General features: G+C 37.0%; 4 protein-coding genes across 5 annotated transcripts; 2 read left to right on the top strand and 2 right to left on the bottom strand.

Annotated features, from left to right (window-relative positions):
• LOC18789857 (beta-galactosidase 13) lies at positions 1424-4426 on the top strand. Its single transcript, XM_007224182.2, has one exon. The coding sequence runs from the start codon at positions 1683-1685 to the stop codon at positions 4239-4241; it is 2559 nt and encodes an 852-aa protein (XP_007224244.2). The 5' UTR covers positions 1424-1682; the 3' UTR covers positions 4242-4426.
• Positions 6380-12003, bottom strand: LOC18789035 (ER lumen protein-retaining receptor). The gene is made up of 6 exons (XM_007223358.2): positions 11651-12003; positions 9106-9371; positions 8801-8916; positions 7143-7216; positions 6805-6868; positions 6380-6713 (listed from the first exon to the last, which is right to left on the bottom strand). The coding sequence occupies exons 1-6, from the start codon at positions 11739-11741 to the stop codon at positions 6677-6679; spliced, it is 648 nt and encodes a 215-aa protein (XP_007223420.1). The 5' UTR covers positions 11742-12003; the 3' UTR covers positions 6380-6676.
• On the top strand, positions 12806-17352 carry LOC18793475 (purple acid phosphatase 15). 2 transcript variants are annotated; one of them, XM_007222482.2, is made up of 7 exons: positions 12806-13456; positions 13976-14170; positions 14427-14760; positions 14868-15085; positions 15200-15390; positions 16204-16488; positions 16928-17352. In XM_007222482.2, the coding sequence occupies exons 1-7, from the start codon at positions 13192-13194 to the stop codon at positions 17060-17062; spliced, it is 1623 nt and encodes a 540-aa protein (XP_007222544.2). In that variant the 5' UTR covers positions 12806-13191; the 3' UTR covers positions 17063-17352. The 2 variants fall into 2 exon arrangements, with proteins under 2 accessions (XP_007222544.2, XP_020418213.1); XM_020562624.1 differs by having other exon boundaries at positions 16186-16488.
• LOC18791974 (PLASMODESMATA CALLOSE-BINDING PROTEIN 3) lies at positions 18411-21817 on the bottom strand. The gene is made up of 3 exons (XM_007227071.2): positions 20867-21817; positions 20710-20743; positions 18411-18854 (listed from the first exon to the last, which is right to left on the bottom strand). The coding sequence occupies exons 1-3, from the start codon at positions 21234-21236 to the stop codon at positions 18620-18622; spliced, it is 639 nt and encodes a 212-aa protein (XP_007227133.2). The 5' UTR covers positions 21237-21817; the 3' UTR covers positions 18411-18619.

Here is a 22762-nt window from a genome sequence, read left to right as displayed (position 1 = left end):
AAATTTATTTGGTCTTATGTGGTTATTAGTGGAGATATGCCTGTGAGCTGTTGATTCTATGTATCCGGATTAACCCTACGTGGTTACTATACATCCATTTTGAATTAACTCTTTATGGGCATTTGTATGGGTACTTGTTACTTATGGTCTTTATGCCTAATTTATGAATACAAATATCGCTTCTCTGTTAAAAAAATATATTTGTAAAAGGGTGATAGATTCTTGTTGAGTTTGTGAATTTTATTGGACTTTTGTGAACTCCAAACTTAGACATAGACTTTAATAAAGTTTGGTTGATTTCAAATGACTTTCATAGATATTTTCGTGGGTAATTCAATGGGCCTTTTCCACTAGTTATAATTATTTGTAATCTCAAAATGATGAAGAACCTTCCATTCCAAATTGATTTCTAATAAGGTGATAATATTTGAAATCACATATTTATGGTTTAATAAAACTTTAAATTGTTGTTTAATATGTGCAAAATAGTATTGAACATTACGTGGTTGATACAAATCAGTCATCTATTTTTTATGCAAATAAAAAAAATCAAACAAAAATAGAAAGGATAAATAAATAAATAATAACTAGAAGGATATAAAAAATCAGAATGACAAGCAGATGAAACAAAGATGGAGATTTTCTTTCTCATTTAAAAAGTCATAACTACTATGATGGTGTGTATACTAATCAGGAATTGAATTCGATATATGGAAGATTTCTGTGTTTACTTCACATCAATGAATTAAAAAGTAAGTGGAGCTGACACAAAATTAAGAATTGGAATTCCTGATTTTGGAGGAATTCAATTCTTAGATGGGAGGTGGTATTCTAATTCCTGGAGAACTAACTCATTAGGAATTTATCTTTTTTACCCATTACATATTTTTTAAATTTCAAATTTGCCATCTACTTTAACCCAACAACGATGACATTTTAGTAATTAGTACTACTCCTACCCCAATTCTATATGGTTTAGTAAACAATTCAATATGAATCCGGAATCTAACTCTCCTCAATACATATGGTTTAATAAACAACTTCAATAAGAATCTGAAATCTAATTCTCCTCAATCCAACTCCTCCTCAATCCAACTCCTCCTCAATTCACAATTCCTCCTCAATTCACAATTCCTCCTAATCCAATTACGGATTAGTAAACATGTCATGATTGTAGAGAGTGAGATTGGAATTTTCAAACAGAGAGAGAGAAGAGAAAGATGGGTTGCTAACTTGCTAGACTTTGGGTTGTTCTTTGTTGACTCTTCTTTCATTTAGGTATTTTTCCCCTTCGTTCCACTTCCACCCAAAAAATAATAATAAAACCAGTTTACTTTTGGTCTATAATATTACACCAATTAACAATAGGTGCTTTTTTCTAAAAACAGGAACAACAACCACCCCAAACAGCCATACATTCTTGTTAAGTAGTTATACTTTTTCATTCCAGCAATGAGTGTGTAAACGTCAAAGCAAACAGATAAAAGCAATTGTAAGAACACAACTGAGATTATAACCAAAAAAGTCAAAATTGAACAGGCCGGCTGATAACTACCATCCATCTATCTCCCTTATATATCATTGTGTTTCAGGGAGTTTCATTGCAAGCTGCTTCTGGCCAAGGCCTCCATCTAAGGAGGAACAAGTTTATTGGCCAAATCAAAAGACTTAACATACATACAATGGCAGTATCAATCAGCCGGGTGCTCTTGATTTCCCTAATTTCCATAGTCATCTCTGCCGCAATTGTCCACGCCAAAGGACATGGGCATCATGGCCACGGAGGGAAGCATCTTCATCATCAGAATCGGAATCAATCAGTGCAGGGCGGCCCCGTGACATATGATGGCAGGTCACTGATTATCAATGGAAAACGAGAGCTTCTGTTTTCAGGTGCAATCCATTACACTCGAAGCACACCAGAAATGTGGCCTTATCTTATCAAGAAGGCTAAACATGGAGGCTTGAACATGATTGAAACTTATGTGTTCTGGAACATTCATGAGCCTGTGCAAGGGCAGTACAATTTTGAAGGAAACTATGATTTGGTGAGGTTCATTAAGCTGGTTCAGGAGCACGGAATGTATGCTACCATTAGGCTTGGGCCATTCATCCAAGCTGAATGGAACCACGGAGGACTCCCTTATTGGCTAAGGGAGGTCCCTGGCATCATATTCCGCTCGGATAACAAAGCATTCAAGTACCACATGGAGAAATATGTGCAGCTGATTGTAAACAAGTTGAAGGAGGCGAAGCTATTTGCTCCACAAGGAGGCCCCATCGTCTTGGCACAAATTGAAAATGAATACAATATGGTCCAGCTTGCCTATAGAGAGTTGGGAAGCAGTTATATGAGGTGGGCAGCAGCCATGGCAGTGCAGCAGAACATCGGAGTACCATGGATCATGTGCAAGCAGAAGGACGCTCCTGATCCAGTCATTAATACTTGCAACGGAAGGCAATGTGGAGATACTTTCATGGGCCCGAATAAACCCTACAAGCCAACTCTGTGGACTGAGAACTGGACTGCTCAATACAGAGTATTTGGGGACCCTCCTTCACAAAGACCAGTAGATGACATTGCATTTGCAGTTGCGCGTTTTTTCTCAAAGAAAGGATCTCTAACCAACTACTATATGTACCATGGCGGAACAAATTTTGGAAGAACAAGTGCTATTTTCACAACAACTCGCTACTACGACGAAGCTCCTCTCGATGAATATGGTTTGCCTAGGGACCCCAAATGGAGTCACCTCAAGGATTTACACAAGGCTTTGAGGCTATCCAGGAAGGCTTTACTTTGGGGAGTTCCTGGAGTCCAAAAGATGAGCGCAAACACAGAGGTTTATTTCTATGAGATGCCCGCCACAAACATCTGTGCTGCTTTCTTGACCAACAATAACCTTACAACGGAAGCAACTGTTAGTTGGAGAGGTCAGGATTATTACCTGCCACCGCATTCCATTAGCATCCTCCCTGATTGTAAGACCGTGGTCTTCAACACTCAAACAATTGTTGCCCAACATAATTCTAGGAACTTCGTTCAATCAACCGTTGCCAATAATCTCAAATGGAAGAAGTATGCAGAACCCATTCCAAGCACCCTTCAAGTACCGGTAAATAATCCAACACCGCTGGAGCTGTACACCTTGCTAAAAGATACCTCAGACTACGCATGGTACACCACTAGCCTTGCACTGAATCCACAAGACTTGCCCAGGAAGGCAAGCATTCAACCAGTTCTTCGAATTGCCAGTCTTGGTCATGCATTGCACCTGTTTGTCAACGGGAAGTATATTGGTTTCGGACATGGAAGCCATGATGAGAAGAGCTTTGTCTTAGAGAAACCTGTTCACTTCAAGGCAGGTGTCAACCAGATAACACTACTTGCCATGACACTGGGACTCCCGGATGGTGGAGCCTATATGGAGCACAGATATGCAGGGCCTAATCTCATAATAGTCCTTGGATTGAACACTGGAACACTGGACATTACAAAGAACGGATGGGGGCATCAGGTTGGTCTGAATGGAGAAAAGCTTCAAGTGTTCACTGAGGAGGGATCAAAACAAGTTCAATGGGATAAAACAAAGGGATCAGCACAGGGTCTCACATGGTACAAGACTTACTTTGATGCTCCAGAAGGTAATAACCCTGTCGCTATTCGAATGACTGGTATGGGAAAGGGAATGATCTGGGTTAATGGTAGAAGCATCGGCCGGCACTGGATGTCCTTCCTCTCTCCTCTTGGAGAACCAACTCAATCCGAGTACCACATTCCAAGATCTTTCATCAAGCCTACACAAAATATTCTTGTTGTGTTAGAGGAGCAGCCAGCGAAGCCCAAACACATTGAGATCCTAACCGTCAACAGAGATACTATTTGTAGCTTCATTACCGAGTACCATCCTCCAAATGTCAAGTCATGGGCAAGGCAGGACAGCGTTTTCCGACCTGTTTTAGATGTTATCAGATCATCCGCCGACATCAAGTGTCCCAACAAAAAGAAGGTTGTTGCTGTTGAGTTTGCAAGCTTCGGTGATCCACCAGCTGGCTACTGTGGAAGCTACGTCTTGGGCAAATGCAACTCCCCTGTATCTAAGGAGGTTGTTGAGCAACATTGCTTGGGAAAATCCAGCTGCTCCGTCCCGATTAACCGCAACCTTTTCTTGAAGAACATTACTGATGGTTGCCCAGGTATCAAGAAAACACTTGCTATCCAAGTCAAGTGTGCCATATAACCAAGAAGACACTTGAGATATACAAGGTTGTGTTGGGTGATTGTCATCACCCTTAATTGAGTCCAAGATGGCGAAGTAGAATAGCATAATGTTCATCAAACATTAACAAGTTTTAAAATTTTCCTTAAAATTGCCCAGAATATGTCTTGTGTGTTAATGGGGTCCATCAATGATCCATTCCATCGAATTTATGTTGAAATTAGTCATGTGCCGTCCACGTGACCATTTTTTGGGGTATTCGCGTCTCTCTGTTCTCTCTCCTCACGAAACACCCATTCAAGCCCTGGAAGGAGAGAGAGAAAAGTTGAAAATAATTTTGTCACCAAAACTCACGAATTCAGCAGAAACCAACAAAAAATTAACAATTTTGAACAAAACCCAATAAAGTTAACCTGTATCTCAAATAAAAGCCAAATCCTACGCCCAAAACGCGAAATACAGTCTTAAGAAATCGGACAAGATATCAGAACTTTGCCAACATAAACCAGTAATATTAGTAAGAAATGCCAAAAGCCTGGGCTAGAACAACCTTGATCGGTCCCAAAGTCCCTCAAATCACATCAAGAGCTTCTGCTAATGAATGAAGAAAAAAAATACTAAATAAACCAGAAGAGAATAAGAAAGAGAAAGAAAGAGTAAATAGTACTCACAAGCAGCAGAGCTTTGAACAGTGAGTGCGAGATAGAGAGAGATTAAGAGAGAAACTTCTCAAAAACCCACAAAGATTTTAATCCCAGTTGCCCACAAAGACTTGAATTTTATTTCATTCGGGAGAATGGAAAGGAAGAGGAAATCAAATGTGGGAAGTTGGACAAAGAAAATCAAATGTTGGGTCCATATAGAGGATGAGTCTCAAAATGTGAACTTGCGGTTGCCGTATACAAAGAGGCTAAGAGATTGACGAATGTGTGCGTCCAATATTATTATAAGCTTGTTTAACCCAACTTGTAAATGGGCCTCTCTCTTTTACTTTTTCTTTTTATTAAAATCAAATAAAAGGAAGAGTAAATTGAATCAAATTGTCGGCGAACCTAATGCATGATCTCATTAGTTTGCCTCTAAATAACTTGTTCTCTAATCTCATATGAACTTGAACTTTTATAATCTCACAAAGATAATCTTGAACACAGTTATAATCTCACGGAGAATGAAGTTCTTATATAACTCGTTACTATCAATTCTTTAAAACATCATACATAAGTGGTGACACTAAAACTAAAACTAAACTTTTTCAAAAAATCATCCAACTTCAATTCAAACGTTTGCACTTGCGCGACCAATAGCTCTGTGCCCTTCCGCAGTTCTCCAAAAAATCCTCAAGATCGTTCATAAGACGTTCGTCGGCTCGAACGAAGTTGTCCACCAAGTTTAAAAACTCAGTCAAATCGACCCTTTGTTGGCTAAACATGTGCAGTTGCGCCAAGAATTCTGAAAACTTGTCTGCATCATCACCAAAGTTTTCCTTAACTCTTTTGCACAGAAGGAACGCCTTTTCAGATATACTAGTATCTGTTAAATTTATGTCCTCCTCAGGATCTTTGAAACTTTTCTCAGGCATTTTGCACTTTGCACTTTGTGGAAGTTCCTTTCCTCTTGGGCTTTGCTTGAACTTGATTTTCATTCTATTGCAAAGAGAGAAAGAGAGAAAGAGAGGCAATCGAGAGCGAAGGGTGAGTTGTGTGTGATGATTATTTAGAGAGAGCAAGGGTTTGTGATGGTTTTAGTTGGTACTTATAGGTTTCTGTTTTTCTTTTCCTAATTCTATGCGGATTGTGATATTACTTTCCAGTTAGATAACTCACTACTTTTATTTCTCGTCCTAGTCTTTTTTGGAAACGAAATCACTAATACTTCAGCAAGAAGGAGAGAAGAAACCGTGTAAAATCAGTTTCCCTTTTTTTTTTTGGGTATTTCACATATACCAAAATGTTAAATAAAGAAGAAAGAAACTGTAGCTCACGTTGTCCTTTGCACCATTTTCAACTTCTCCTCCCTCCAATATCGTTTGATTTAAATAAACAAAAATTGTTGGATAATTCTATTTGTATTAGGTTTTCCTGAACACATTTCACGGACGCTTAACTTTATAAACACACGTCAACGTATGTATTGACATATAACAAATCAGACTTTGACAATGATAAAGAATTGGAATACAACATTTTCATTTTGGAAATACTTTCCGTACAAACTGTTTGATGGAGAGATAGTATGTGATGTGGTACAAACTGACAGTAACATGGTTTTATGAGTCCAATCCCCGGTTAATAAGACAGTCAGATATTTCTTGTGGCCGAACAAATACTACCACAGATTCAAGGGGAAAAAAATTATAAAAGAAAGGTTACAAAGAAATGAGAAACATCTACAAACTACCACAGATTCAAGTATCCTATTGCAACGCTTAGCAGGCAGTGGACAAGTAGACGACATTTTCAAGCTGGCAGCTCGAGCCTTACATTGTTCTTCCAGCTGCAAAATATCAAAATGAAAAATGAAGTCACCATTTTATACAATTATCAACACATGCTAGTGATATGAACAAAATGTATCAAGCGTCTACCTCTGGAAGTAATAGTAGAAGAAATCACCATAGAGCAAAGTCTGGATAGTCCCTGCTATCCAAGCTGCAGGAGCAGAACAATGACATGATTGAGATATGCACATTCAGCAGCCCAGACCACACGGAAGATAAAAACAACTGGTGGTATTTAGTTGAAATGAAAATGTATGACAGAAAACATGATCACACATGTGTTGATCGACCTAAGGCTTGAATGCAGAGCACTCGCATGCAGACATGGCCACACTATATAGTAGACACATGAATGACATGCACAGGGGGGGGGAGAGAGAGAGAGAGAGAGAGAGAGAGAGAGAGAGAGAGAGAGAGAGTCATACTGATCCAATGGACATAGTGTTCCTCAGTAAAGTAGCGGTAGATCCAGTTCAATATGTATAATGCTCGATATGCACTGCAACAAGAGAATCAAATTAAGATATTAAGACACTTTTGCTAGAAGTTTCAACCTACAAATAGGATTTAGACATGAATGAAAATGAATTCATAGACTTAACAGAAGAAAAATAGCAAAACTCTGATCATAATCACAAATACTCCTACTGTTTCAGAAGAAACCTTCATAAAATCCAGAAGCATGTACATGAAATATGGTCTTACATGAAAAGAAAAAAAGAGAAGAAATAAGTAACTCATAAATGTGTGGGTGCACTAGCACCTTTGCACTTGCATCTACTGTTGGATGTGCAGTACAAGAGATCTAGGACTGTCATGCTACCTATCCAAGTACCTATAAAATTTATCTTTTCGCAGAGTGCATTAAATTCAATGCTCAACCCATGGTAAAGATCTTAATCATCCACCTGAAAAAGGCTATACTTCTTTTGCTCTAACTAAACGAGATCACAACCTGACTTGTTCAGAAAATTAGCAGAATTGCAGATACTCCAGAAGGGTAGCAAATTTGTACAGACTACAGAGGCACTAGCGTACATCAGAAAACTCATGACATGTCTTTAAGGCTAGATTCTCTTTTTCCATTCTTTCTGACATACCCATCAAGAATAAGAACTTCAATACTTTCAAAGCAGCATAATACAAGTATGATCTAGACAAAAATCACTAGCATGAACTAACTCCTGCACCGCAAGCAAGACCATGTAAACTAGCCCCAATGCTCTTTTAGATTGAACACGATACACAATTCACTTTAAGATTCCCATGGCAAACGGTGATCATTCATGGCACTCAAATGTCTATAATCTACAGTTTCTTATTATTTAACTGCTTGGTTGCTCATCAGCCCACTTTCCAGCCTATGTGGTTGAGTCTTCTGACTTCAAGGTGAAAAGGTTCAAAGTGTTGGCACTGATGGAGAAGAAGAATGCTCAACCAATGAGACTCCAATTTGTTGTGCAGATTGATTTTACATTTCGGAAAAAAAAAACCTGGAAATATAACTTTTTTCATCTTCATTCAAACTTGGCTTACGGCAATTTTACCAAACTAAATTTTGGTCTGCATATTTTGAAAATCGTCCTTCTGTAGGCTCTTAGAGTATTGATGATAACAAGTACTATAAAACTTAATTCTATGCAAGATTATAACTGTGTTCAAGATTATCTATCTCAGATTATAAAAGTTCAAGGGTCAAAATGAACCTTGTTTGTTGAGAATTTTGTTAATGCCTTAATGCTAGTCCCACTGTTGACATCATACTTTTTTCATATAAGACTAAAGAACAAATTATTAAGAGGCAAAGTAATGTGATCAAACATCAGGTTCACCAACAATTTCATAAATTTACTCTTCAGTTTCTTTGATTTTATGTGCTATTATATCCTTGATTCATCTCAAACCGACATACACATAAAATATTATACTGCAGGAAACCATGATAAGCACGAGAACACAACAAAGCGTTGTGATGGAATTGAAATGTATAATGTATCTAATTGCACATTTATAGATTCTAAGCATATGGAAACAACAGTATATGTTATGAACTACCAAATGCAAGGTAAAGTTAGTTTATTACCCAAGGAGGAAAACATATTGCCCTGTTAAGTTGTCAATATTTCTTGTCCTTTGCAACAGCACCAGCTGAGGAAGTATGGCGACTGCTTCCAAATATAAAGAAAATGTCCACAGCACCTGCTCAATCAATTTTGTAAAATCACACAAGAAGTATATGCTCTGTCATATTTCCAAAGGATGATTTACGGTAAAATTGTGTTCATATAGTTCTAGTAAGACATGAAAAACATAAAAGCCACAAAAAGTTGAAGATACAAGGATATCATCAAATTATCCAAAAATAACAAAATGGAATTAAATAGATACCTCTTTAAAAGTGAACCTCTCATTTATAACCAGAGCCAAAAGCAGGCAGGGGAGCAGGAGAAATAAATGGCGAAATGTATCTTGGTCCTTATCATATGATCTCCGAACAATCCTGTGGCGCCGTATGTACCAAACAATTGAGAAAGAGCTACCCAAAAATATTAACTTCATTATGGTATTATAAAACGAGATGAAGTTGAAAAAGATATCCAAATAGCGGGTTGCAAAAACAAGAGCATAGAGTTCTTGAGTCTTCAAGGAAACACCTGCATAAAACATGGGAAGAAAAACTTTATTAGTCAGAAAGAGACAATTCGAGTTTCCAACAGGCATCAAATACAATAAAATCTAATAAAGTATAAAGTGGATAGTAGTGAAAATGCATAAGATAAGACATGCTACATTGATAACAAAAAACAAAATATTACAGTTTTAATACTATCTTATCTTCAAATTAAAATAACAAACCACAGAGTCATTGCATTTAATTCAAACTGTCATCATCAGTTGCAGATTCTTGCAAAAGTATGATTATGAAAATCTTAATCTACAACAAACATCAATTTGTTTTTTGTTTTTCTGCTTTGCAATGTCAAAGATATCAAAAGCTCCTAAAAATTAATCATATAAACAAGATACAGATGATAAAAACATAATCTAGTTGTATTGATTTTGTCCTTTCTGCTTATCTAATCATCAATCATTTTAAATATATTTCATAAATTGTCTTTTCGTGAATGATGTATTAGATACAGTCAAATGTGTCATCACTAATCTCTTCTAAAAGAATCATTTTCCAACTTGGTAGGCTTCGAGGATCTCATGATACATCACATACAATCCATTCTCTTCATTTACAAAAAATCACCACTTATAAGCCTTACACCTTGGGCTTTGACCCTTTCTCTCCTTATTGAATCTGCTAAAGATAAAGAAAAGCAGAAACACATACCTCCATTCCATCACCCCAATTTGCTTGTTCAACTCCTAATATGACTAAATTTATATAATAAAATCTATCATGTCCAAACTCATACAGAACACTAGTTGTGAAGAAGCTCTTTATAATCTTACAATTTGTCTTTCAGACTAAATAATATAGTCCACAAACGTCAACCACAGGGCCACCTCTTTGATATGCATCAGTTGCATAGTTTATCACCTTTTTTTTTTCTGTATGCAAAAGTTTACTCCCAAGCACCAAGGGCAAGCTAACACGTGTATGCAAGTATACAAGAAAAACAATGAAAATGAAAGTTAAAACATAATAAATGAGGGAAAGCCACTAAAGACACAAGGGCATAAGAGTTAATAAATCATCTCTATCTCAATTGTATGATAGATTGGGAATTTTGAGGGCACTTTGTTCCCTGCGTCAGGTCTATTTGGTACTTCCAGTGTCAATTGTAGCTTTACTTACAGGATGATGTGGCATATTTGTGATAAGAAAATCAACTACTTTTCAGTATCGCTCCCTTGGGAACCATTTGGCTTGTATGAATGAAGGGAAATAGAAGTGTATTTGAAGGGATGGTTTCTTTGATGGAAATAGAAGCTCCACTGTCGATGTGTCTGTTTGAATGGGCAATGAAGACCCATTTAACTTCTGTATACAGCTTATGAACTTGGGTACACTCCCATGCTTTTTTTCAGTAAATTCTTTCACTATCATAAAAAATAAAATAAAATAAAAAAAAGGGGGATAGGTCCTGAAATGGTTTATTACCATGGGATGAGTGCGCTTAATGGGCACAATTTACTAACTACTAGTTATGACTCTAGAAACCCACCTCATTATTTCTCTTGGGATCCTACTATCATTCACTCATAGAAGACCATCTGGCCTTTCCACTGGTGCCCCTTCCTTCCATTAGTGCCCCTTCCCTCCTCCGGAACATATAGCAATCAGTCAAAGGAAATTGACAAACACTTTTGCCCCCATCCATACATCTCTACATCACCTCCATTTATTTCATAGATGAAAGGTAAACTACCAAGTAAAAACTACAACCCAGATGTCTTTTATTGAAAAGGAGGTCATGACATTGCCAAATAAGCATGCTTATATGGAATCCCATATGAATAAACCATAGAAGACACTCACCACCATAGAAAACTACCCATATTTCGACCAAAACCATTACACTCACACCACTATATTTCGTGCACATAACAAAACTTGAAGTACAACACCCTATGTAAATTTCATAACTCAATGATTTCTACACTCCTATCTTAACCAAAACCTTCATTATCACCCATTCTAAAACTCCATTTAATTCCGGAGAAAAATGTCACCAATTATGCAAAAAGTTAAACCCCGAATCTCATAATTTTTAGCTTAATGAAGTAAACACATTCTCTAGAATAAAGGGAGCTCATTCATATAATTTAAAATACCGAAAACAAAAAGAAATGTTTTAAATCTTTCTTTGTTTTCCGCCATTTCTCAGCAACCAAACAAACCCCAGAAAGAAAAAATTAACAAAATACGGCCAAGTGGGAGCTAAATGAACAGAAGCGAAAAGAGAAAGAGGATACTAACCGGCACAGGATTTGATAGTGTGGATCTTGAGGAGCAAAACCAGAACGCTAGCCAAATGGGTCATATCCCCTGCTAATCTGAATATATTCATCTTTCTCTATCTTCTTCCCTCTACGCTTCTCGCTTCAATAGAAGAATGTGTGGGTTATGGCGTGTTTGGATCAACTGGATAATATTTTCCCGGAAAGATTTTCCTTCAGCGTTTCCAGATCTCCCAATTGATCCGCCCACGCAGCGCAAGGGTTTCTTCTTCGAGTATAATGATTTTGTAATCTTCCCCTTTTTTTCTTTTTCTTTTTTCCTATATTGTAGTTTCCTGGATTTTAGGACAGCAAGAAGCTAGACGAGAAAGTAACGGTTAAAATGGATTGAGAAAAATAAATAAATAAATAAAAGAAATTTAAATGGATTTGTCCAAAGCGTCAAGGACAAAAGCAAATTTTCATTTTTCTTCATTGGTTCGTTGTTTAATTTTCACAAATATCTAAAATATTATTGGTGGGATTGTCGTCATATAAAATGTGTAGCTATTTACTGCCAAATTTAGCCCACAAAAAAAACTGTCTTGCTACTAAAATAAAGGATCCTTCTAATGCAATGGTGTTACTTGCATTATCACATGCCATATTAGTTGAAAAATAATAATTAGAGAAAAGGTTAGACACACAACATTGATCATATTAACTGATCATCTTATACGACAATTGATATGTTACGTCGTGTTAATTAATGAATATTGTATTCTATTTTTTATTTATTCTCTTTTCAATAATCCTTAAAGAACAAAAAACAAAAGTAAAAAATTTAAAAAAAACCCTAACGTCCCTGATTTGTAGCCTGACGTCAGCTCTCTACTCTGTTTCTCTCATGCCCTCCCGTCCTCCACCAACATTTTGTATATGGAAAGTATTCTACACCATAGAAAGAAAATCAGAAAGAGAGATATAACCCTGTTCTTAAAACGGAACAGTTTGTTAAATAACTGACGGCAGCAGACTATTTGACTAAAACAAACTCATATCATATTTAAGGTGAAAACAACATCTTTTCATGTTTTGAGTGGCACGGGTTTAAATATAAACACAATATCAATGAAACAAACATAAACAACTGCACTTTTTTGCTGTATAATTTTTTTTTTTTTTGCGTTATATATATATATATATATATAGGTGGCTTCTGTTGAGAGTATTTGTCATATATTGAAAGTTAAGTAACCTAGTTTGGATTTTGGGGTGAAACTTCAACTTCTTTTATGGTATCAGAGCAAAACTTTACGTTTTGGGCTCAATAGCCACATATGCTTTCACGCCACCCAATATATATTGTCCAAATGTTATGCTTGAAAGTTCGTCACATGCAAAGGCATATTGAGAGTATTTATCTTACATTGAAAAGTTAAGCCACCTCATGCACTTTTTAGCCTCCAAATTGGTTGGCCTTTTTCTTCTACTTTATCTTTCACTTTTAAATCCTTTGTCCCTCTCTCTTCTAAACCCATCCAAAATATTTTACTGGGTTTCTTTTTATTGAACAAATAAATGGGTTTGTTCACGTTGCCCACAGTTGCACTGTTTATTCTGCTCAAACTGAGCTTGACATTCGTTCATGGAGGAATTCCGACTACCCTTGATGGACCCTTCAAACCTGTCACTGTTCCACTTGACAAGAGCTTTCGAGGCAATGCAGTTGACTTGCCTGAAACTGATCCTCGAGTTAAAAGAATCGTTAAAGGTTTCGAGCCTGAACAAATCTCTGTCTCTCTCTCTGGAACCCATGACTCTGTTTGGATATCTTGGATCACAGGTCTCTCTCTCTTTCTCATTGAAGCTCCAGTACTTGAGCTTCCGTTGCGTTTTATTTTCTTTTGCATATTAACACTTCCAAGTTTTATGCTGATTGAGTTTTTGAAATCTAACAATGAGTTTTGTATTTGGTTGTCTTTTCACATGTAAGCTTAAAATGAAATTGTTTTAGTTCAATGATATCTGATTTCTTGGTCAAAGAAGAAGAAAATATATATATATATATATATATATATTTTTAATCATTTTTGTTCAAAATTTACCTACCTGTTTCCTATTTGGGTCATTATTGGATGTTTGATTGCACTGAAACCAGGAATTGAGTTATCATAATTACTGTCACAACTCAATTGAATGAGGCCAATTTTATTGAATGGAAATGTTACTTCTTTTGGACTGAGGATGAGGAAAGTACTTTTTTTTGTTTTGGTCTTGAGAATGGAACTGTTACAAAATAGAAAATATTGAGTTATGAAGTTGTATGAACTAAAGACTATCTCTCTCATGATTGAATTTCCAGGGGAGTTTCAAATTGGGGACAATATAGAACCATTGGATCCGAAAACTGTTTCAGGTGTTGTTGTATATGGAAGATATGGATTTCCTATGACTAACAGATCAACCGGGAATAATTCCCTTGTTTACAATCAGCTGTATCAGTTTGAAGGCCTCAAAAACTACACTTCTGGGATTATACACCATGTTCGTCTCGCAGGTATATGATCATTTTAGTGTTGAATCCCTTTTAAACCTTCATGAATAATTTGTATCCTCAAAAGGATGGAATGAGTTTTAAGAGCTCCTCATTGACACTCAATAGAGTAACCATTGTTGATTTCATAATGTTTATGCAATGTAAGAGCAGAGAAATTGAAAGTTGATCTGCTTCATCCGATTCTATATGTGTTTGCTAGGACTTACCTAATTATGATTTTGTTTGCAAGTCTCTCAGTTCCAATGTCTTTTTGCAGGATTGATACCCAACACCTTATATCAGTATCAATGTGGAGATCCTTCTATTCCAGCAATGAGTAGTGTGTCATATTTCAAGACTATGCCGGTATCTGGGCCCAAGAGTTACCCCAGCAGAGTAGCTGTGGTGGGGGACCTGGGTCTTACATACAATACTACATCAACAGTTGATCACTTGTTGGCTAACGGACCCGATCTTCTATTATTGGTTGGGGATGTTAGTTATGCTGACTTGTATCTCACAAATGGAACTGGGTCTGATTGTTACTCTTGCTCATTTCCACATACTCCCATTCAGGAAACTTATCAGCCTCGTTGGGATTACTGGGGAAGGTGAGATTTAACTTCGCTCTGCTAATTTTTGTGGGGAAACACCTGGTTAATTTTTGTACAACTTTTCCCAAAACCTAAAGCGAAATTTATGGTCTGTTTGTTATTAGGTATATGCAGCCTCTAGTGTCCAAAGTTCCAATAATGGTGCTAGAAGGGGACCATGACATTGAACAACAGGCTGGAAATCAAACATTTGTTTCTTATAGTTCGCGATTTGCGTTCCCCTCAGAAGAGAGTGGATCATCATCTACATTATTCTATTCTTTTAATGCCGGGGGAATTCACTTTATAATGCTTGGTGCCTACACAGCCTATAACAAATCAGGTTAGCTCAGATTGACACCGCTATTTCATTTGCTTTCCTAAGAAGAACATTTTTCCTTCTTCCACTTAGTTACAAGTTAGGCCATACTGAGATTACTAGTTTTTTCTCTTACAGCCGATCAGTACATGTGGTTGGAGAAAGATCTGGCTAATTTTGACAGAAATTTGACTCCTTGGTTGGTAGCTACATGGCACCCACCATGGTACAGCACCTACATGGCACATTACAGAGAAGCGGAGTGTATGAGAGTCGAGATGGAAGACATACTTTATAAGTATGGTGTTGATATCGTCTTCAATGGCCATGTAAGTGAAGTATGTATTGTTATATGCATCTATAAACAATATAATCTCCTCTGTGCAAGCTCCTAGGATTTCTGTTAGGCAGCCCTTTACCTTAGTTAATCTGTTTGATTCTAGGATTTCATTATTTAGTTAAAGAAACCTTTTCAAGTTCCCAAAATCTTAATAGAATCATGGCATTCTTAGTGGTATACCTTTCTACTGCAGTTCTTCAAACTTGAAGAAATTCACATCTTCAGTTTTCTCTGAGTAAAATCATTTCAGCAGGAGTTTTTCAAATTGCAACTGTCTTACAACTGCCCTCTTTTCTGATCAGACAGTTCACCAATCTTAATCTCGAGATGAATCTCAAACAAAGTTTCTGGACATCGGTGTGACTTTGATAATCATTCAGGGAACATAGCTAAACCAAATCTTAGAGATTCTTTTAGAGGTGGGGTGATACCCTGAAGTTCTATTAACATTTCCTTACCCTTAGTAACTCTGTAAGCTAAGCAAGCTGAGTGCTGTGCCCTTGCTAACCAAATATCTTTCGTACTTTTTATAATTTCCAGATTACCTATATCTTAAATCAATGTCCTTGCTTAACCACACCAGCTTTGGAACCGAAAACAAAATCTAGTAGGCCAATAGGGCATGGGGCTCAATAATAGAAATGCTTCATACTGTGTACAGAATTGGTGTGGTTTGAGATTATGTTCTAGAGAGCACTGTATTGCAATTTTCATTTTATGTGCTGCATAGTTTGTCAGGCTTTTGGCAGAAATACTTGTATATTTGGGCTGAGAGTTGTGACAGTTTGAAAACAATCAACAGGTTCACGCCTACGAGAGGTCAAATCGAGTGTATAACTACACTTTGGATCCCTGTGGTCCTGTATATATAACAGTTGGTGATGGTGGTAACCGAGAGAAGATGGCAATTGCACATGCTGATGAACCCGGAAACTGTCCAGAACCATGTACAACTCCAGATAAGCTTATGGGTGGCTTTTGTGCATTTAATTTCACATCAGGCCCGGCAGCAGGAAAGTTCTGTTGGGACCGGCAGCCTGAATATAGTGCATATCGAGAAAGTAGCTTTGGTCATGGGATTCTAGAGGTACTTCCCTTTTCTCTCTGCTATGAAAAGTGGAAAACACAAATTCTTGAGAGTACAGATAAACTTTTTATTATACAGCGGACTGAAATTTTAAACCCAAATGAAAATTTGATACAATTGATTATGTCTTTCTTTAACAATTGCATTCAGTTTTTGTTGTTATGAGCATTCACTTTCACTTATATGGAAAACATACAATAAAACTTAGAAGTTATAAACATGAGCAGTGATGTATAGCCAATGCCTTGTGTAGTACGTTTATGTTCAATTGTAAATGTGACGCCATAAACTGCCAAGGCCTCCATCAGTGCTGTTGAGAATGAAAGTACTTGAAGACTCACTGACAAAATTCTGTATGCGTATCAATATACCGGACCAACACGGTTTGCATAAAATCACACCGATAAGGTGATAAGCAGCATTCTTTTGTGCCCTGCAGGTGAAAAATGAGACTCATGCTTTATGGTCTTGGCACCGAAATCAGGACTTCTACAGATATGCTGGAGATCAAATTTTTATTGTAAGGCAGCCTGATAGCTGTCCAGTTACGGCAAACGTTACACAAAACAATTGAGAGCAGGAAAATGAAGGAAATTATTGGATAAATGGTATTAACTTCACCACAGCAGTGAACTCTGAGTCTCTGATGATATTATACCGACTGATAGATTCTTGTACACATTTTTGTATGCATCTACAATTTCCAACTTGCGCGCATTAACTCATTTACAACAGTTCTGAACATCTCTAGTTGTGAGCCCTCAAGTCTTCAACTTGTTGATGTCAGGCGAAGTTAGCCCTTGTGTTAACTTTCAATTTGTAATGCTGAAAATTTCTACTAATAAAACTGCTAGATTTTTATTTGGTCTTGATTCTTAATTTGTCTAACCTATACTCCATTTTGTTCATGAAGTATAGGTTATAGATTTTTGAAGGAAACTGAGCATTGGTTATACCAAATTCGAGCTTCCCTCACCGGCACTAATGATGGATGTAAAACACGTGGGTGAGTTTACATGTAGAATTGGCCTAGAGTTTTTTCAAGGTAACATTCGAAGTTGTGCATCCATTTTAAGGATCAGAATTTGGAAGTACAATTCTGGCCACTGAAATTAGAGAACATCTTTTTGCTTAATTTCCAAGGTTAAAAAATTGAGCAAACTCACAATCTACCCAATGCAATATTATTATGATCTAGGGCCTATCTCGTGACTAATGACTCATCACAAATTTGGCGTTCTACTGGTAATTTGTTTTGCCTGACAAACTAGCAACTATTATAAATGATATATTCATACTTTTCATGTCCATATACTCATGTATTTTGCACATATATTTAGTTATAACAAAAAGTAAAGGTTCAGACTCGAGCTTTCTGATCATAAAATAAGCCGAGGGTGGGTTTAGAGGTATTTATACAAGTATAAAAATGTGTTAACTCTAAATAAAATATGAAATATATCTAAATTACAATAGGAAATAAATCTCTATTACAATAGGACTAAAAATAATTGGTAAGTAACCAAAAATCATAACATAGTAGGGAACCAAAATCCTAACTAAGGACTCGCCAACAAGTTGATGGTGCTTCTGTATCAAATCCAGCGTATGAACTTTGGCTTGAACGGGATTAGAGTGTGATGATCTAGATTAAATCTACAACTTCTGAAGATCAGATCTAGATTAACTCTACGATTTCTGAAGATCTATTGCCTCGCATTTGTTGGTGTCGTTGATTCTCCTACCTTTCTAAAGATCTGAAAAACCTAGGATTTACCCTTCTTCTACCAATGGAATTCCATGTGCCATGTCCCTTATAGTGTTTTATATCTTTATGAGAGACTTTCAAGGTAAAGAAAAAAAAAATTTGATTTGATAAATAGATAGTAGAATTCAAATGTAAGAAATGAAACAGCTTAGTATGCAGCAATTAAATTGAACTATTATTGAATAGAATTTGTGAGAGCTACAAAGTTTGGCACGATATTAATTGAGAGGCTTAGCTAGATGGAAGTGGACAAAGAAGGTTCCAACTTCTAACAAAAAATGTATAACCTCTTTTCCACGTAGGGCAATGCTACTCCTGCTATAACTATAAGATTAAATAAATAAATAAACGAGCCACATGGGTTTAGTTTAGGGTAAATGAAAGAACAAACATGAAGGACACATGCATCAAGATTGTTGGGATCATGGACTCCAGGGATGCTTTTGAGTTGTCGTCAGAGTCAGGGATCGTCGGGGTCATTCCCGGAGTGAATCCAGTAACGCTACCCCCGCCAAATGTTGGTGTCGTAGGCGTTGTTGGTGCACTGAAAATGCCTGTAGCTGGTGGCGTGGTTGGTGTAGCTGTCCCTCCAGCCGTGCTGTAAATTTGCATAACACAAAGCTGTTAGTCCTTCAAATTCATTTATACGAACACCGGATAAAGCACTACTTTTTCCACCAACGAAAAGCAATAAAAGATGCAGGACTCGGTTGAGCCCAAAACCCACACCCCATACTCAAAAACCTGCTTTTATTGAGAATTGAGTTATCAATGACATCTTTCTCTCTAACGTGAACATCAACCCTTGATTCATGGTGAGCATTACCACTATATTAATTGGGGCTGTATGAGTGTGATTTCAATAATAACCTAGAATGTGATCAAATGACTATATGCTCTAGTGAATTGGTTCATTTTAAAAGAAAAATTAAATTAAGTCCACTTTTTTTTTTAGCATCTTTCCTGTTGAGAGAGGGACGATAATATACTAAACTCACATACACTACACAGATGCTAGGACTTGAACTCAGGACATTACCTGAGGAAATAATTACTCCAAACCACTACGCTAGTGATCCTTTGCAAATTAAGTCTACTTTAGTGTCAAGCAAAAGACCTTAAATTCGGCTATACCTTCCCAATTGGCTGCACAAATAGAAAAAGGGCAAAAGTGCATATTGCTATGTGGACCACTAGCTAGGACACCTACACTTTTGAGACCATGCCTGAAATACCCTGGCCAGAACAAAAGAGCACTTCTCTAGGAATCAAAATGAGCACAACTTGGCTCTGCTAGAACAGAATGAGAACATTGAAATGTTGCCCCACATGTTTGAATTTTTGACCGTTAATTGAGGTTGGGCCCACCTTCAAAATTAGGAGGGTAAATGGAGAAGAAGACTGTAGGAGGACTGTCCTTATTATGTATTGCTTAAGCAAGGCATCCGAAAAATTATGAATACAGAGATATTTTAATCAATAAATGTATTAAAGTAGCACGAGGAATTTTTAAAGTGAATCATTATTTTCATAAACTAGAATATTTGTGGAACATTCCACAATGAACTGATCCTTTTTCATATGTACCAAAGGAAATTCTGACCCAACAAAAAAAGTAAAAAGAAAAAGAATTGGTCCTTCCACTATTTAAAATGATATTTTAATGTTCATGCAAATCAAACCAGGGCCCAGAAGTTTCAGAGCTTGGTCTGGCAACAACAGCATGAGATAGACTCAGAAATCATCACAATAGTGCATGATAGTTGTCACTGTCAGCCACTCTGCCCATAAAAAAGGTGGCGAACCAAGTATGATCTTTGACCATTGGTTTCATTTGTACTAACGACAAATCCAACGGTGGGAAACTAAGGTGAAATGTGAGTTACAGGACCAAATACGTAGTTCAAACTCCAGGTCAAGCATGCACTCAGGCAATAATTTTAAGAAATCCAGTATGTAGTACAAAACACCAGTGAGCAACCCAAGACTTCGAAGAGGGTGAGAGAGGGGATTTTGATTTGACAGATGCAAACAAGTCAAGGAGTGCTGGACGGTCAGATTTAAGATGCCATCACAAAGCATCCCATGCAGAAAGACACGTGGCATACATCCATAAGAAGCTTCACCAGAGAGGCACAAATCTCTCTTTGTTTTGGTTTCTTTTTTTTTTGTTTGGGTTCCCTCTCTTTTGGAAGAGGATTCCTTACAGCTACTTATTATCAAGTGGCAAAAGAAAAGAGAATGGTTTCTGGAAAGTGAATATCTCTTTCAATATTCATCATATCAACCAACTCCCTGATAATTTTGTTTCACAAAAACACTAAAGAAGAAAAAAGAGAAAGACCCAATTGCGTAAACACGAAGAAACTTGTGTACCCTAAATACTTAATTAGTCTTTGAGAAATTAATTTTTTGTTTACAAGAAATTGAAAAGAAAGGGCAGGGCAGCATACCTTGCAGAAGATGGGTACACACAAGATCCATAACCTACACAAAGAAAATAACAACAATAAACAAATCAATACCTAAAAATATGGGTTCATTTTCTTTGAAAATAAATAAATAAAAGATAAAATTGTTACCAAAAAAAGAAAAAGAAAAATGACATACTGGGATCGGTTTGAGCAATGGTGGAAGTGCCAGCGAAGTCACAAGAGCCAGGAGCCATAGCCTTGCGCTGATAATAACTGTTGAAGGCATAAGAGGCATGAGCTTGGATTGTGTTTGGAAGATAACAGAGGCCAGTGGATTGTAATGGGGAACAGTCAGCACCAGCCCCGCATGCATAGTCTAAGCCTGTCTGAAGGGCTTGGGTGGTAGCATCACTTCTTGCCACACACCAAGTTGAAGAAGAAGAAGAAGAAGAAGAAGCAGTTGCTCCATCTACCCCCACAATATTGATGAAAGTTCCAAGCATACCCACCATGGATATTACCAGGAACAGAGAGCTTAGCTGCTTTGAGTGTGAGAATGATGCCATGGAGAAAGGTTATGGCCTTATAGGGTGGCCAGAGATATAGGCTGCTAACTAGATGGTAAAGGAGGAGAGAGAGCAGTCACTGTCCAGACAAAGACCGAGAGAGCTTTTTTTTGTTTTTGTTTTTTTTAAGATGTTTCTCTGCTTTTGGCCCTGGTGCTTTTCTTTTTCCTTTTATACTTCCATCCATTGAATGAAATGCTTTCTCCCGTGGAAAAATAAATAATTGAATGAATCTTCGAGTTAACTAGATCATTTCAAATTGGTGCCTGAACTTGTAAAATCATATAAAAATAGGTATTTAAACTTCATAAACTCTATAAATAGGTCATTTTGTTACTTTAATAAGTCTGTTAAATATTGATGTGGCATACATAACTTCTACCGTTTTTATTTGTGTGGCAGATGTGAGTCCTATTATTACTGTGACAAAATCTTTAATTCATTTATGTTTATTGGAAAAGTGACTATTTAGGTAAGGAAAAAAAGCTTTTTGTTTCTTTTCCAAAATAAATAGACAAGGAGTTCAGTTGAATTTGTTGGGTATTCTCTCTTTCGGAGGAAAGTCATGTCGATTAGTGGCAAGTTTTGTTAGATTCGAGAAAACTATAGCAATAGACAAGGAGTTATAGAAAAGTTATTTTCGAGAACGATTCTCTTCGTTTCAATTTTTATGCTCCATGTACATTGCCTTTACCCTAGCACTTGTAGAGAAGCCTCCTCTTTTTCAAGAATCACTTCTAAGTGCTTTTTCAGGGAACACTTGATTTTTTTAATATAAAAAAACCTTCAGTGTTCTTTGAAAGAAGCACTTATAGAAGAAGCATTATGAGCAGAAGTGCTTGCAATAGACTCAGTCCCAGCGGAAAGGCGTCTCTAATAAGAGCAACTCCAGCGAGGAGCCCAAGACCGAGGCTGGGGGGAGTCCAAGCCAAAAAGTCAGTTCCAGCGGGCCACTTTTGCTCGGGCTGGAGGTGGGACCCACGAAGACGGGCTGGCCCGAAGGCAGATCTCGCCCGAGTTCAAGCCCGAGGGGGGAGATGACGTCAGCGCCAGCCCTGTGCTCCACCAACAGCTAGAAGACAGGTGTCGTCGTCTGGGCGCTCTGATCGGCTGCTCTCCTCCAATCCAACGGCTGGACTTTTTTTTGTTATAAAATTATGAAAAAAATTCGAATTTTTTTAAAAAAAATACCAAAAAATTATGGGATTTGTTTTCTATAAATACCTACCAACAGTGGAATCAAATTACCTTATTTCCATTTTCAACATTTTAAGTAAATATCTTTGTCCTTCTACTTTTATTTATTTTTATATTACTCCATTTACTTAAGTTTACAATGTAAATAAGGAAGTACCCCCTATTTGGATTCAAATAAAAATACTAGAAAATTAAATTCCCACTAAATCAAAATATGAAAATTCGGTTTTAGTGCAAAATACGATTTATGCTAAAAATGATGGCTCATTAAGTCAATATATACTTCATAATAAAATCCCATAAAATCAAGTTTTCTTATTTGATGTGTA

The sequence above is a fragment of the Prunus persica genome, chromosome G1, assembly GCF_000346465.2.
Source record: "Prunus persica cultivar Lovell chromosome G1, Prunus_persica_NCBIv2, whole genome shotgun sequence".
Lineage (NCBI taxonomy): Eukaryota > Viridiplantae > Streptophyta > Magnoliopsida > Rosales > Rosaceae > Prunus > Prunus persica.
Note: the sequence above shows the minus strand (reverse complement) of the source record. Positions and strands in the feature narration are given on the sequence as shown.

Bases quoted from the DNA above. Each gene is read 5' to 3' on its own strand.
- LOC18789857 (XM_007224182.2), top strand. From the start codon at position 1,683: ATGGCAGTATCAATCAGCCGGGTGCTCTTGATTTCCCTAATTTCCATA.
- LOC18789035 (XM_007223358.2), bottom strand. From the start codon at position 11,741: ATGAATATATTCAGATTAGCAGGGGATATGACCCATTTGGCTAGCGTT. The intron at 6,869-7,142 runs GTATGACTCTCT...CTGCTCCTGCAG, and splicing joins ACACTATGTCCATTGGATCA to CTTGGATAGCAGGGACTATC. The intron at 6,714-6,804 runs GTAGACGCTTGA...GATATTTTGCAG, and splicing joins TTCTACTATTACTTCCAGAG to CTGGAAGAACAATGTAAGGC.
- LOC18793475 (XM_020562624.1), top strand. From the start codon at position 13,192: ATGGGTTTGTTCACGTTGCCCACAGTTGCACTGTTTATTCTGCTCAAA. The intron at 14,171-14,426 runs GTATATGATCAT...GTCTTTTTGCAG, and splicing joins ACACCATGTTCGTCTCGCAG to GATTGATACCCAACACCTTA. The intron at 14,761-14,867 runs GTGAGATTTAAC...GTTTGTTATTAG, and splicing joins CGTTGGGATTACTGGGGAAG to GTATATGCAGCCTCTAGTGT.
- LOC18791974 (XM_007227071.2), bottom strand. From the start codon at position 21,236: ATGGCATCATTCTCACACTCAAAGCAGCTAAGCTCTCTGTTCCTGGTA. The intron at 20,744-20,866 runs GTATGTCATTTT...TTCTTTGTGTAG, and splicing joins CATTGCTCAAACCGATCCCA to GTTATGGATCTTGTGTGTAC. The intron at 18,855-20,709 runs GTATGCTGCCCT...GCAAATTTACAG, and splicing joins GTGTACCCATCTTCTGCAAG to CACGGCTGGAGGGACAGCTA.